The 15,637-nt window shown below is 34.0% G+C and overlaps 1 protein-coding gene across 1 annotated transcript; it reads right to left on the bottom strand.

The window, feature by feature from the left end:
* Positions 1–1,378: 1,378 nt before the first annotated feature.
* On the bottom strand, positions 1,379–13,809 carry LOC149078965 (DNA damage-regulated autophagy modulator protein 1-like). The gene is made up of 7 exons (XM_089241198.1): positions 13,559–13,809; positions 11,291–11,459; positions 11,049–11,116; positions 9,379–9,521; positions 7,237–7,414; positions 2,243–2,328; positions 1,379–2,106 (listed from the first exon to the last, which is right to left on the bottom strand). Exons 2-7 carry the CDS (start codon positions 11,422–11,424, stop codon positions 1,927–1,929), a joined length of 789 nt encoding a protein of 262 aa, XP_089097324.1. The 5' UTR covers positions 11,425–11,459; positions 13,559–13,809; the 3' UTR covers positions 1,379–1,926.
* Between the last annotated feature and the right edge of the window lie 1,828 nt (positions 13,810–15,637).

Here is a 15,637-nt window from a genome sequence, read left to right as displayed (position 1 = left end):
CTTGAAAAAAAAAACAACCAATTAATTAGCTGAAGTGCGAAATTAAATAATTATTATCTGTTTATTATTACTTAACTTATACGTGTTCATAAATTTCTATGCTTTCTTTCGAAAATCATAGCACCAAATACAATTATTACAAGGTTTCTTATGCACTTGAGGTCCCCGGTCTATGCCCATGGGGTGGGGTGCGCCAATAAGAGACATACGGTACACACACCCCTCGTATCAGTTCTTTCAATCATTTCCAGTGGAGTTTTTGTGGTTCTGTGCTTGCTGGCTGTGTCAAAAATGTTTAAACCATACATGCTCAACCCATGGCCCGAGGGCTAAATGTGGCCCTTGGAGTCATCTGATGTGGGGCGAAACCCAAATCCCGCGGGCTCAATTTAGCACTATTTTATCCCAACTATCCTCCGTTTTTTCTGTTTTTCTAATTTAAATATAGCAGCGAATATTGCGCTTACAGCATGGGCGGAGATACAGCGTCAAACATGGAGACTATTGATCTAATGTATATGTCTAGATATGAATTGACGTCATCATCATCATGCCCCCCCCCCGACTTTCACGTTTATCTCCACCTATGACTAAAAAACGTGGATTATTTCCCCCCCCCCCTCAGAGAGGCAGGGCAAAAACTCTCCAACTGGGCTTTTGATCAGAAGGTGTTGATGTAAAAGTTATTTTTTTTACTTTAATAACATTACAACTCCTCGCAGCATGAATGACATAAGTTCTACACGTTATTTGAATACTTTTTCTGATTGTCAAAATTTAGCTAACGTTTGGAAAATAATTTTGTGTAAAGTTAGTGTAAAATCACTCTTAGAATGTATAAAAAAGTGATTGTTTGATATTTTTATGAAAATACTCAAAATCTCTCTCACTTTTTATCAGCGCATAATCCGTTTTTTTCTTCTTTTTTTTAAATTTTTGTCGCAAAAGCATTGCCCTATGCACCACACGGTATTACATAGAGCCGTATGTAATTAATACAACCAGCATTGTATGCAAAAGAAAAATGATAATATTTATACTGTATAAAAGAATGATAGTTTTTAAAGAAAAGAAAGAAAAAGAAAAATTTATTATAGTAAAAATAATAATAACAATAATATAAAATAATAAAATAATAATGATGTGAAAAAATTATAAAATATGAAAAGTAATAATGATGAAAAAACAATCATTATTAAAAAGAGCAATAACTGATAAAAATAATAAAAAAGAAAGGAGAAAAATAAAAATAGTGTAAAAAAATGTAAGCATATAAATACTCAAAACAGAAATGTAGAATGCAAATGTGTAAAAAAAAAGAAGAAAAAGCAAATACAGTGCATATAATAGAAACGGCACGAAAGAAAGGAAGCATAATCCATGTTTGATACCTGTTTTTTTATTATTATTATTATTATTCATTCTCAGGAACAAAAGTAAATAAATCTTCGATTTTTATATCAGTAATTATACGGACACTTTTAAATAAAAGAAATCACAAAATGCATGAAACTAAATAAACAAATATAAGATAGCAAAAACATGTATATTTTAAACTTATTCATGATGCTTTATATAATTCCTCTCGATTGTTTTTTTTTTTCATTTGTTCATATGAATCAGATCTTGTAACCTCGGATACTTATCTTATAAAACGAAAAATGTAAAAAATATTTGTTGCGACCAATTATTAATTTCAGTTTCACATACACGCGTATTCCATCTCATACCGTGTAATACTGCTGTCGATGATCACAGTACATTATTATTTCAGGGGAAAAAACGCCGCGTGGATTTTCAATCATATACATTGATGACAAGGGAAACTTTCATACCATTTAAGATAAAAGGTTGACCATATTTAAATTTTTTTCCCTAATCGCGATTCCATCAAGATATACAGTTACACTGATAGGTTCATCTACGTCATAAGCTTCCGGTGTAACGTCTTCTTGAGTTGTCATCCTCGAAATGTTCGACCATCAATTGGATCCCTACGTGAATGCTGGTATTCTTGAATTCACTAATAAATGTCAAAAAGAACACCAAAAAACAGAGCATCATCACCCACTCAGCAGAAGCACTAACAACCAGGTATGTGAAACCCTAGACAAAAAAATTAAAATACATGAATAACATATCGAATAAAAATATTCTAACACTAGCTACAGTAACACACATATATTGCCACACTACTCTAAGTTACTGAGGAAAAAAATTTATATTGGATAATTTTTCATACTTCGTCTTCAGGAGTTTTTGATCCGGTCCAATGACTGTGGTTTGCGGATCTCCATTGCCTAAAAGCTGGCGATGTTGTAAATGACACTTTTTTTATTAAGGAGGAAACATTATCTTTTTCAGCACTGACGGTAATATAAATACCACCAACTTTTTAACTCTTTTTAACATCCCCTTACATACGTTGTTGGGGGTTGGTATTTTGAAGTATGAAGGTTGTACAGTATAACTACTTTACAATTACCAGATAGCACAGCAAAAGTGGGGGCCAACTGATTTTTTTAAATATTTCAATTAATGAAATTTTCAGTTGGATGTTTGGCCCCTGCAAAAGTGTTTAATGCATAATGTAGACATAAAAAACTGCTTTTAGAAAATGTTCCTTGAAAATGTATAAAACAAATTATGACTTTCTTTGTTCTAAAATACAGTGACACAGGGGCGTAGCCAGAAATTTCGTTTGGGGGGGGACCACTTTCATTTTGGGGGGGACCAAAGTGACAGAACAATGGATTTGGCCATCTTTTTCCCTTTTTTCGGTCATTTTCTCACATTTCGGGGGGGGGGGACCAGACCCTCAAGTCCCCCCCCCTCGCTACGCCCTTGCAGTGACATAATGTAGGTAAATATTCATTATTATGTATTATTCAACACATTTGAATTGGTATTTTTCATTTTGATTGCAAGACTATAGTTTTAACTAAACTTTCAAGAGCCAGTTCTCTAATTAAATCATTATGTGTACTAATTAATTTTTCACACCTTAATTAGAACTAAAATGTCCTACCAAAAAATTTTCATAATAATTATTTCGTTCTTTTATCTCTTCAAATCTTCAATGGGGGAACGAGGGCCCTCGCTGAGTGTAGGCTCAGCTGATAGCCTTTTTATCATATCTATGCCAATTCAAAAACATTAGTGGACTAAGCAAATGACTTTAATAGGGTATAATAGAATATACTTTAAATTTTCTGGCACCATTTTTGGGCTAGAAAAATACAATGCATCCAGCAAAATCAAGTTAGACGACGGGGGAGGACCATGCCCCTATTAGGTATAATATTATCGTAGGTTATGCAAAAGAAGAAGCGTGAAGATATTTTATGATGATCAAGGTGAATAATATTGAAAATATTGTGAAAATGAGGTATCGATTAGAAGGAAAAATCAAAATAAAATATATATATACACACACCAGACCCACACATACCAATCTTTTTCTTTTTTTTAATTATATGAAACACTGGTATTATGCTAATATGGTGAAATGCGAATAATATGAAATGAATATATATATATATATATATATTGTTTGTGTGATTGTTTCGCTACGAGTATCTTTTCTTATATCTTCAATTCTAATGAATCTCGGAGCATTGTTGAGCAAATGAAAAGTGTGACATTTTGAAATCTTTCCAATTTGATAAGATTAGTTTTACTCGAATATATCCAGAGCGGAGCGGCATAGAGCACAATATGTCGAACTACCATTTTGTATAAGGTGATTTTGATGGAGATGATGAGAGTAGATCGAGTGTGACAAATTTTGTTCATCATGTGTTTTGCTTTTTTTTAGCTTTTGTAATTGTTTCCTCACAATGAGCTCTAAAACATAAGCTCTTGTCTGAAATGAACCAAGGTATCTACTAGTGTTAACAGGTGAGATTTGAGTGCCATTATTTTCAATAGTGGCCGTCCGGAGGTAAGTCCTTTTTGCCAGTGATCCACATGAAGATCGATTTATTAGTATTAAATTCGACACACTCCACTGTTAAAACAGTTCTTTCATAATGTGATACTGAAAGGATTAACATATACGTGGGAGTAAATAAATATACAGGATTTGCACAAATGAATGACACAATTTTAAAAATTTATATTTCAAAACTATTACACATATAATCTGTGATATACATAAAGAAAAGGCATTAAACGTTTTTTTTCAACATGGCTCAATAGATGGCAGCACTTCCGTAGAACGCAGTATGTGAAATTAAAAATGGTGACAATGACAGAAAAAGTTTTGCATATTAGAATATACAAAGGTTCTTTCCGCTACTTCCGTGCAGCGCGCATTTAGAAATTTGTAACTGAGAAAAAAGAATGGTTTAGTCAATTTCAGTCACTGTGCTCTACGGAGGATCTGCTGTCATCTATTGAGCAATATTGAAAAAACTTTAAATTTTTTTTATTTCCATGTATCACGGATTATATTACATGTGATAGTATTGAAAATGTAAATTTTTAAAATTATGTCATTCATAAGTGCAAACCCTGTACTGTATATGTATAATATTTTTACACCCATATTTATAAACTCGTCCATTAGTGTCCATTACCTTCAAAAATACGCGGCAGTCACAATACATCGCTAGTGTCACACCGCGTGTCATTGCTTAGGAGTGATAGCGATTATTGCCACTCTGCGCTTTTTGGAAGCTACAGGACTTTGATACAATCGTGGTTTTAACTCCTTTACGATCCCGGACGATATATTACTTTCAATCGCAAGTGGAATAAATTCAATCAACTTTTTCATCTGTGTTTTCCTTCCTCTCTCCTCACTATTGCGAAGCATTATTGTAACCGAAGTTGTTTTTTTCTCCCAGTTTTTTCTATACTCCTCTCTCTTATAATTCCCTCCCACATATAATGCATCTTTGCACTTTCATGTAAGAGCTAAAGAGAACACGTAGGATGAGGGTGAAAAAGAAATCTACTGCATATACGCTCTTATCTACTTGTCTATTGTGTGTAATGGTTTTCCATTTATAAATAATTTTTCTACTCCCTTTTCTATTCATTTTTTTTTTCCTTCTTTTCTCTAACGTGCGGTTAGGTTAAAACAAGGTTACCAAATTCGTCCCGACTCGTCAAATGGAGATCATCCAAATTTGTTGCCAAAAGCTTGTACGTGAAGGGGCTAAAGCAATCTCTCCTCCACCACTCGAACAAAGAAAGCCCTAATCATTCGCCCTTCTGGGGTTCTAGTGAACAGCACCTCCAATGCCCTCGGCATGGTGTCCTCTCCGGCCACATATTCCTATATACAAATCTGATTCACTTGATATACTCTAACTTTTCTCAGAGTTAAATAAAAATTTATTTGATATTTAGCATTGTTTAGCATGATAAAGAATGAACAATAAATCAATTTACATCCGGATCTGATAAACCGTATATCATTGTAGATGTTGTCTGAAATACCATACTCCAAACCATTGTTTTTTTGTTAAATAACACTGTTCTACAAGAACAAATTTTCTTATATGGAAATATATATCTATTTCTGAAGGTTTATAGTGTGGGAAATTCTTATCTGGAAATAGAAATTTGTTATCAGGCACAGTTTTTTTAAATATTCAACAAAGTACGTAGAATATAGACATAGGGACGAATTTTTCTTCCATATTTTGAAAATTTACAGCATGATGACTTTCTGCAATGATGTTTGGGCTTAATGAATGCTTTTAAATTCAAATACGAGCCACAGGATTGAAGACTTTTTATAGATGAAATAGAATGAATAGTCAAAATACAGTCTAACGGAAGTTCTTGTTCATGGTGAGGAAATAGTGCTTTCTCTTCTATGCCAATATGATTAAAGATTCATACAATATTTTGAAATAGAGGTTTGAGTTAGTGAAGTGCAATGAGCACAAATTTAAAATATGTGGTTTGATTTGAAAGTAGTTTCCATGATATTAAGACTAACAAGGCTACACTAAAATTTGGATGTTTTTGAAATAGCCACGTGAGTTAAATAGCCGCGACAGAAATTCCCATTACAAAAGGAATATTTGGCATCAACGCGAATTGAAAGTGGGATAAAAAAATATACACAATGAGAAATCGGTAGCCAGTGATGATGTCCTGCTGCACCCTCTGCACATCAAGCTATGTCCTATAAAACAGTTTGTCATAGCCATGAATCCATCTGGAATCGGGGTTTATGTACCTTTCAAAAAAATGTCCTTGTCTTTCGGCCGCAGAAATAAGGAAAAAGATTGTTTGTTGGTTTCCAAATTTGAGATCAGAAAGACACAGATTTTGAACAATACCTTGGCGCCGAAAGAGAAAAGTAGATGAATTTGTTTCAAGAATGTAACACAAAACGTTCTAGGAAAGAAAAAGCTAACAACTACGAAGAATTGGTTCAACAGCAGATAAATGCGTACTTGGATTTAGGATGTATTTTGTCCCTATAAGTGTGTTTCCTAGATTCACATCATTCACATCTACATTATTTTCCCGAGAACTTCAAGTGATGTCGGATACATCACTTGAACAGCAGTGATGTTTCCGACGACTATGGTGAAAGGTTTTATAAAAGCGGCATGGAGGGAAATAGATGCCTGCAATGCTTGCTGATTGCTGCTTGAACATTACTTGAAAGAGCAAAAGTGATTGCAAGAGAAAAAAAAGAAAGCCTTTCATATTCTTGGAAAAAAACATGAACTTCTTGATATTTTCTATCAATAAATAAAATTTTTTCATAAAATATATGATATAATTCATATAGGCCTGTATTTATTATTATATATATTTTTTAATTCTGTTTGGAATTTTTCGATACAATTTTAGAATGACTGGAATAGTGATTGTTACACATTTTGCCTATATGTAGGAAAATAGCCTAGGAAAAAAAAGTAAAAAAATCTGAAATCGCCTATTACTTGAAAACTATGCCTGACAACAAATTAAAAGTTACAGACGAAGAAACAAATCACAAATTTGAATTCAGGAAGCAGATTTTCATCAGTATCACGACTGTTATACTTGAAAAAACGATTTCAATTTTTCTTTGTAGAACTGTGTGATAAGTGCTTAGACAATTAATTAAATTGATTACTGGCAATTTTTTTAGTTGTTCATGATCAATACGTAATCGAAAAATTTCTGTTTGTTAAAACACCGTTGATTATTTATAAGTACTGCTGGTATCAGCAGTGGAAAATTTTCAAACAATGAAAAGAAAAGGAGGAAAAAGGATACTGATAAGAAATGACGCTGTGCCCAAGATAACGATTGCTATCCTCAGTCCAAACACCGTTGTGCTATTATGCGACGGATGCAACAGGTAGCTGATAACAGTATGTAAGATAGCGTAAATTATTAAACCTATGAATAAAGTGAAAGCACCAGTCATATGAGCATCCATGACCGTAACCATCTAGAGAAGGGGAAAAAAAACAAGTGTCAAATACCGTTATCTGTAATGTTACTGGAAGTCGCATTTCTATAATAGAATCATGATCACAAGAACAAGTACACATTTTCAGATATGTAAATGGAAAAGTTCATTTTTCTGATAGTATTTCCCTAATTTTTGCCATGTTTCGCTGCATATTTTTAGTCCTTATATGATCGGCCTATTAATTAATTTACAAATATGATTGACGCTCATTTTTCCTCTAATAAATTTTATTATAAGTTACAAGTATAGCTCTTCCAATAATAAAAATGATTAATATCAAATATTATACACTAATGCTCCAAAGTTAAGCAACAAAATCAAAAATGCTTATAAAAGCAAATGCTTCAATTCTTTTTTTCTTTTTGGAGTTTACATAGATTATAGGGTGAAGCAAATGACTCTGGTGAAATTACAAAGAAAATAAAAAATCTGGAACTGAATAACTGGCGTAGAAAAGAACAATTATAAACAGTTGAGAACAAATAATTGAGCCACAAAAAATTCAGTGGAGAAGGTCAAGCAATGTGGGATATGACCACCAATGCTGGATTCACATTCTCGACAGCATCGATCCATACCAATAATAAGACTATTAATGGCATTTTGTGGTATCAAGGTCCATTTAAGCGAAAGACCCTAGCAGCTCACCGAGGCGTTTAGGAGGGTCGTAGAGAGCAGTTGAATGCTTTCCACATGTGAATGTCTAATATTTTTTCTACTGCGATCAAGCCATAAGAAATGGGGGGCTATTCCATACGAGTCAGCGTTTCAGACTGAGCGTAATGCTCGAAAACACAAACTTTTGCATTATCGTCCATAAACATAGCATCAGGTCCCGTGACAGAAAGAAATGGTGCTGATTTATGGTGCAAGGATGTCATCTCGATAGTGCACTACCATCTCCGAACCTCTAGTGAAGACTTGAAGATCGATGCGGGCGCCAATAGCAATTTCTGTCCAGATCATCAAACCGTTACAATGGAGAATTAAAAGTACGTTGCTCAACTTTTAAGCATGAGTGTAGCAATATATAATTAAAAAACCAACAATTTCTTCAAAAATGTATTCTTATTATTTTGTTTTCACGAAAACAGTCAATATTGTAATATATATAGAAGTAGAATTACGTATTTATATGTGTAAGTGAAATATCGCGCTATTAATGTAGTTATTGTCTCGTACTTTACAGAGTGGTCATCAAATAACTTTTGCCGGCACACGAGCTCCTAACGGCCGCAAAAATCAACGAATGCGAATGAAATTTGAGGTATCAGTATTTCGGATCACGTGTTCGAGAATAAAGAGAAAAACAAAACCCTAGTTTTCGTGATTACGTTCACAGTGACAAAATTTCACAAAATTCAAATGGCAAGACTCACACTTATGCATTGATAAGTGATCGGCGCAGTGAAAAACCGTGAATGGCGTTGCAACAGTGCCTTCAGCATTTAAACGCAGACAAAAAAAAATCTCACCAAGGAGTTGCGCTAACCCCCCGCAGGGGAAATTCTGGCGGCAGAAATGTGATCTGCATTTTTTGTTTCCACATGATTCTTGGTCTGCATATAGCTCAGGCGTTTGTGGTGCTACGTATACCGTTCCACATCGCCACATTTATAGTTTTTCACTGCGCTGATCAATTTGCAATGCATAAAAGTGTTACTATTTGAATTTTTCGAAATTTTGTTGCTATAACCGTAGCCGCGAGAGAGAGAGAGCTAAGTTTTTCTTTCTCTACTCATTCTCGATCACGTGCTCCGAGATAACATACTGATATCTCGAATGTCATTCGCATTTGTTCATTTTTAAGGCCACTGGGGGCTATTATATCGGCAAAATTAGTTTATGGCTACCCTGTATGAACTCTTTGAAGTATTTTTCCTGTGCTTCGAACATGGCGGGGAAAAAAATCGCTATTACTGAAGACTAGAGAAACTTACAGGATAAGCAGCGACCACAATCATGCCCATCATGGATAAAATACCCACGGGGAGTGCGATCTTATTTAGTATCGTAATGACTCTGTTCAGTCCTTGATGACATTCCTCGATGACCATGAAACGAATAACGATCAAAATCATCCCTATATCAAGATCGAAATAATCAACTATCAGTCATCCACTCACATATGTATATTCACACATTATTCTTAATTATACACTTGAAATCATATAAAATGTTATATAATATATCGCATAAGAGCAAAACTCGTTATAAGATATAAATTCTATTTCATTTTAACTATTTATGGCTGGTTATTCGTGTAATGCAATAATGGCAATGCTCATACATTCAGTATGACTATTATATTATTTATTATTGTACTATTATTTTAATATCTGTAGAAGATTGTGAGTTATGAAACCGTGGTCCAGAAGAAATTGTTCCAAACGTTCCGCCTACCGCTACTGTATAAATCTTCAGTGACGATGGGAGCTGAGAGCTGTTCACAAATATTTCCTCGGCTATCGAGAGATCACTGAAGGTAGGAGTTGCAATGTTTTGATGGAAATTCCGCAAAAGTATGTGTACGGGGTACATGTACTGTTAAGAAGTAGGGTAGTGTATCGATGGACCCATATTCCAATGAACAAATGTAGAAGGAACCTTAGAAACGATTTCTTCTGGACCACGCCTACAAAGATCTGAAGCTTCAACATATGATGTTCATTGATATTCATCCATGTTTTCAACAGGACAATAAATTTCTGATATCACATTACGTAAAAATGCTACAGTAAATATAATAAATCGGAGATTATATGCATAATCTGGTAATACATAATTATCAATCGTCTCGGTAAGTTTGATAAATTTACCTACACATTTATCACTTTACCTACACATTTTCCCGAATAAAGTTGGTAAGTGTGATAAATATGGAAAAAATCATGCGTAAATACCACTTAAATTCAATCACTTATCAGTTTCTCCCGTACGTGATGGTTGCACTACACATATTTTGACATAAAAATTAAATTAAAGTAAGCGTTTTTGGACAAAAACGTATTAATTTTTATTGGTCTTGTGTAAGCTTTCTTCACATTTATAAGCATTTTTAAATCTAATCAACATCACCGATCCAATCCATACCATCTTAGACTGAAGTTCAAGCAAAATAGCCGGTAAATTCAAGTTTTCCTCAGCATGGCGCAGATCTTCTTCGACCACCTACTTAGGGAGAAAACGAACCAATCAGCAGATTGAGGTGAAAACAAGCATGTTTGTTCAAGTCGCGCACTTCGTTGAGTAGCCTCTCCGTCTCGCTGCTCGAATATATGTGCGGTTGTAGAACAAAACAATACAATTATTTTCCCCCACTAGTCTCTATTATACACTTCCGTACCTCTTGGTCGTGCCACTGTGTGTACGACCTTGTATCTCTTTTTTGAGACAGAGCGGTGGGCCATGGTCCGGTAAGGAGAAGGTTAATTTAAGTAATTCATTAACAATTATTGATATTTATCGATACGAGCTGGGGATCATACATAATACATTATACTGGTAAATGAGATAAATTCGCAAAGTTTGTTAAACTTATCAAAATAGTCACATTTACCGTAACATTTATAGCTTAAATTAAGGATACATCTCATATCCATATACTGACCAATGACAGCTGAGAAATACAAGATGATGCTGAATATTCCAGCTTCAGGGGGTTTAGCTCCAGTCTCACTATAGGATAAAAAAAAATTAATCTGTCATAAATTTTCAACGAATACTTCTTTGAGAATATTTGTCTGGCTTTGATGCATAATTAATTTCCATTCAACTGTGTTATCAGTTAGTTCTTACCGCAGCAAACATTTTGATTTTTGAAAATCACTTTCTAAGTGCAGAAAAACTTACCTGATGAATGGCATATAAGGCGATACATCTTTTCTCAATGCTGCGATAAGGAAGACCATCAAAGTTCCAGTCACCATTAAGACCACCATTGCAATGGGGCCGCAATGAACTCTTTCGAACGATCGTGTAGCCATCTTCCCCCCTTTAATTTAGAGGTTGTGTGTGGAAACTAAAACAATAACAAGAATCTTACAGGTACATAACAAATCTTACAGGTACGCTATAAATCATGTTTTGTTTTCAGTGATGTTAACATCCTATAGGTTCAGTGTATATTTTAATATATATGGTAAATACATGGTAAAAAAGAAACATCATACAATTTATTTTCCCAATTTTTTTTGGTATTTTTAGAAAGTACACATTTTTTTAGTGTCATTTCAGTGCAAAATACTGCTACATAAGAGTACAATCATTTTTTACCCAGAAAGAGTTGATTCCTTGTAGATTTTGAGAGCTGCTGAAATTTTACTTGTACAAAGATTTATAAAATCGCACCAAAAATTGCAGGGATTGGAAATAAAATTCAATGCAACACACACACAACAATTCAACTTTGCTAAGCAAGATTCTATCTGTTTATAGATAACATTAATATGTGCAAACTATATTTTACCCCCAATCAACCATGAGAGAGGGAATTTTTCCTAAGTATCAAAGTCAATAATATTCTGTATAGTCATGATTTTGGCTGTCTGTACTCAAATTTATACCTTCAAAAAATATAATTATTTCATAAATAAGACGATGTAGAAATAGTTTCTTCTCTTTCCTGTCAACACGAATCTTAACCCTCTGTGGTCCTGTGTTTATATATTTATTTATTTGCAAAAAGTAACACAAAATACATTTCAAAGACAAAACTAAAACCACATAGGAAGGACAAGAGACATGAACACATAATAATCATATTGGGGCCCCCCAAGGGACACAAAGTCCTTCCGGGCAGCCCTATGGATTAAATTATTATTATATTCTGCCGCCGACACTGAATATAAGATGGGAAATACTTTGCCAAAAAACCCATTGTACGAATTTCCCTTCCCTTTTTTTTTTCTTTGGAAATTTTAGAAAGTACATTTTTAGTGTAATTTCAGCACAAAATAATACAACTATATAAGTGCAAAACGTTTTTAACTAGAAAGAGTTGATTCCCCTTGTTAATGTCATTTTTTTTTTAGAGCTGTTAAAATTTTACGTGTTCAGAGATTTATAACATCGCACGTAATTGAGAAGATCGGAAATAAAATTAAGGTAGAAACTGTACTACTTTTTAAGCAGTATTTTATGTGTTTATCGATAACTTTATAAAATCAAAACAAACTGTATATATTTTACAGTTATATATATATATATATATATATATATATATATATATATATATGATTAACTACTTTAGATTATTAAAAAATTCACTCTAATTAATTTAATAGCTGTGTTGGGGTGTTGTTTCAATTAAAATTATGCTAATGCCCTCAATTTATAAGTGCATTCGTTTATGGAAAGAAAAAAAATTTCAACTCTGTTTTTGTTGGAGTGAACCATAAAAGATTATGAATCTCTCGTCGTGAATTCAATGTCGAAAGTTACTTCAGCGATTTACGTTTCATTAAAGAAACGAACTTCTGTTTTTAATGAATGTTAACTTTGAAAAGTTCTAATGTTCGTTAGATTCAGAGTTAAGAGTTGTAAACAAAACCTGGGTCAATGCTATTGAAATCGCTCCTTTGTTTTACGACAGCATGGGGGGTGGGGGGACGAAAAGGATTCATTTGATTTAGCTGCAGCCCAATTTCTAAATAAGATCACCTACGAAACAGCACCTATCAAATAGGTGACACTTTGTCGTCGTCGACAAGGATTGGGACGAACGTGGTACATTGATGCCAGAGGTCAAAGTAGACTGGGGACAGGAAGGGAACTGTGACACATCAGGCATAAATTCACTGAGAATAATCAGGACAATGTGTCTTCATTGACATTTCATCGTACCCTGAGAAACAGACACATATAGAGGGACTAATATGTGTTTAGATGTAATTTTTTCTTTTTTTTTTTGGTTCGACGCCGTACATATTTTTCGTGTAAAAAATTCCTCACTTCACTTTTCGCACGTTTATGGTCAGAACGTTTCAGAGAATTTGACAAAAACTTCTGAAGAGAAACCACGAAAGCTTCAGTCATAAGTTCTTTTTTAAATAACAATACGAAGAGTGGCTTATAATTATCTTATTCATACGCAAAGAATAATTCTACAAATATACTCACTTGCTTCAAATATTCAGATCTTATTCAGTGCATCGAAAATCCTATTTTTAATTTTTGTCCATTTCCTAGCTAATAATTTTGTCACATTTTATAAAACTGTAAAGCACCGATGACGACTTGTTCGTATAGACCGTAAAGTGATAGCAGAGACTATATTATTTGGATAGCGGATGCGGGAAAAAAAGATAAATAGAGCTTTATCTGAAAGAAATAATGGATAAAGTGAAGTTACACCTGATATACAAGCACAAGCTGTACCTTGAAAAAATATATATATATATGCTAGTTCATGCGTATCATCAAAATGAAAGCAAATCTGTTTCAGCCACACTCATTACGAAAGAAAAAACAATGGTGATACTCCCTTTTTTTCAGAACATACATATATGTGCGTTCCATCTGCTAAAGATGGACATGGCATGAATAATAATTCCCAAGAGATTGTGATGATTAATCTCGAAGAATGAAGAACCGCCATCTTGATTGCGATTTCATGTAGTAGTAGCAATCGTTACTGGCGTATTGTTGAGTTTGAAAACGAATTGTCATACTACACATACATGCAAATTCATTCATTCACTTCCTTAAACAGCGCATGGCGACGTCGTTTGCAAAATAATTAAGGGAATAATGTGAATCGAAAAGTGTTTCGCAACACGGAAAACTGATAAATATCTCAAAAGGTAATCATTTCTACTATAATATTCACCTGAGATATTAACAATGATGGCAGTGCCGGGCAGGAGGGAAAAAAATCTCTGTACACATGGTACAAAGTTGAGTTATTTATATAACAGGTGTTGAAACCGGTGTCAGCAGTTGCAACAGCTGAGATGAAAATATGCTTTCATTTTGTATATGCAGGTTGTCAAAGGGGCTTCTCCGAACTCTACGGTTTGATGACTGTTCGACTGTGATGGCATTATAAAAAGGAATTCGGTGAAAGGCGTGGAATAACGTCGTTGCTATATTCAATGCTTTTCTTCATAATATTTCAATTACCGTATTCCCCCCCCCCCAAATAGCCGACATGCCGGAAAAAGTGAGGTTCAATAAGGATCGCGTGATACATTCAGGAGACCGATATCTATCCAATGTTGTAAATACTGAATTAATACATGAATCGAAATAAAGTGATGGTTTTCACTGTGGCAAGCAATGTACTGTCCAGGAATTTGATAACGATAATGAAAACTAAGAATTCTATGTATTCTACTTAATGTAGAAATTGGGTTAGAGTGATAAGCACTCTAACCTAATTACTACAAGCCTGGTGCGAAATACAGATACTGTGTTTTGCACTTTTTTCCCCCTTTTTTTTGCGTTTTCATCGCTTTTGTATTGCGATATCATGTTTTGCTGTGACATTCAATTTTTTGCTCTGCTTATTCAAATCTAAAATATGTGATCAAAGTATACAAAAAAATAGTTCGCAGTCTTCTAATTCTTCCATTCAGCTCATTTTATCTACGAGAACGAATAACATTAGCATCCGACATTTCCAATAAAAAATTATTAATGGTAGTAAAAAGCAAACGTGAAATTCGAACTGGCTCCAACGTAATTCGTAAAATGCAAAAGATTCTAAAATGCAGAGAACAGACGGGGGTTCTTATCAACTAATTTGATTGCTTGAGTCCAGATATTTAAGAATTTCTCGGAATCTGCTGCTTGTATTTACCGGCATGCCGGAAAATACGGATATTCCTGGCATACCGGCCGGTAAATGCGGAGGAATACGGTAAACACCTACACATTATATTTTGTCTGGCAAAAAAAAAAAAAACAATTTTCTCTTCGAAGAGTCTAATTCTGTGCTGATGTTATGGCTTGGATCTAGAGAGAAGAGAGAAACTGTTCTTTTCCTATTCGTAGATTTATGCATATTTATACATATCGATAATACGAGAAATTATAAAGGTAAGAATCGTTGTCACAAAAGATAGTTGTATAATTTAATTTTGTCATCTGCAGGAGGTTTCAAGCAAATAAAATTAATCATACGTGCTATAGCTGATGATACGGAAGAGGTAACGGAGGGGAGGGGATAGTTGGAAATTTCACCACCGGGGAGTAAAG

This window comes from Pholcus phalangioides, unplaced genomic scaffold (assembly GCF_987345545.1).
Source record: "Pholcus phalangioides strain wild (caught in Gottingen) unplaced genomic scaffold, Ppha-v1.0 ptg000013l_1, whole genome shotgun sequence".
In the NCBI taxonomy this organism is placed as follows: Eukaryota; Metazoa; Arthropoda; class Arachnida; order Araneae; family Pholcidae; genus Pholcus; species Pholcus phalangioides.
This window is presented reverse-complemented; position numbering and strand designations above follow the sequence as displayed.

Coding starts and splice junctions, on each gene's coding strand:
- LOC149078965 (XM_089241198.1), bottom strand. CDS start 11,424: ATGGCTACACGATCGTTCGAAAGAGTTCATTGCGGCCCCATTGCAATG. Junction 9,522..11,048: donor GTATTTCTCAGCTGTCATTG/GTCAGTATATGG, acceptor ATCTTGATATAG/GGATGATTTTGATCGTTATT. Junction 2,329..7,236: donor CACAGCGTCATTTCTTATCA/GTATCCTTTTTC, acceptor TAATAAAAAAAG/TGTCATTTACAACATCGCCA.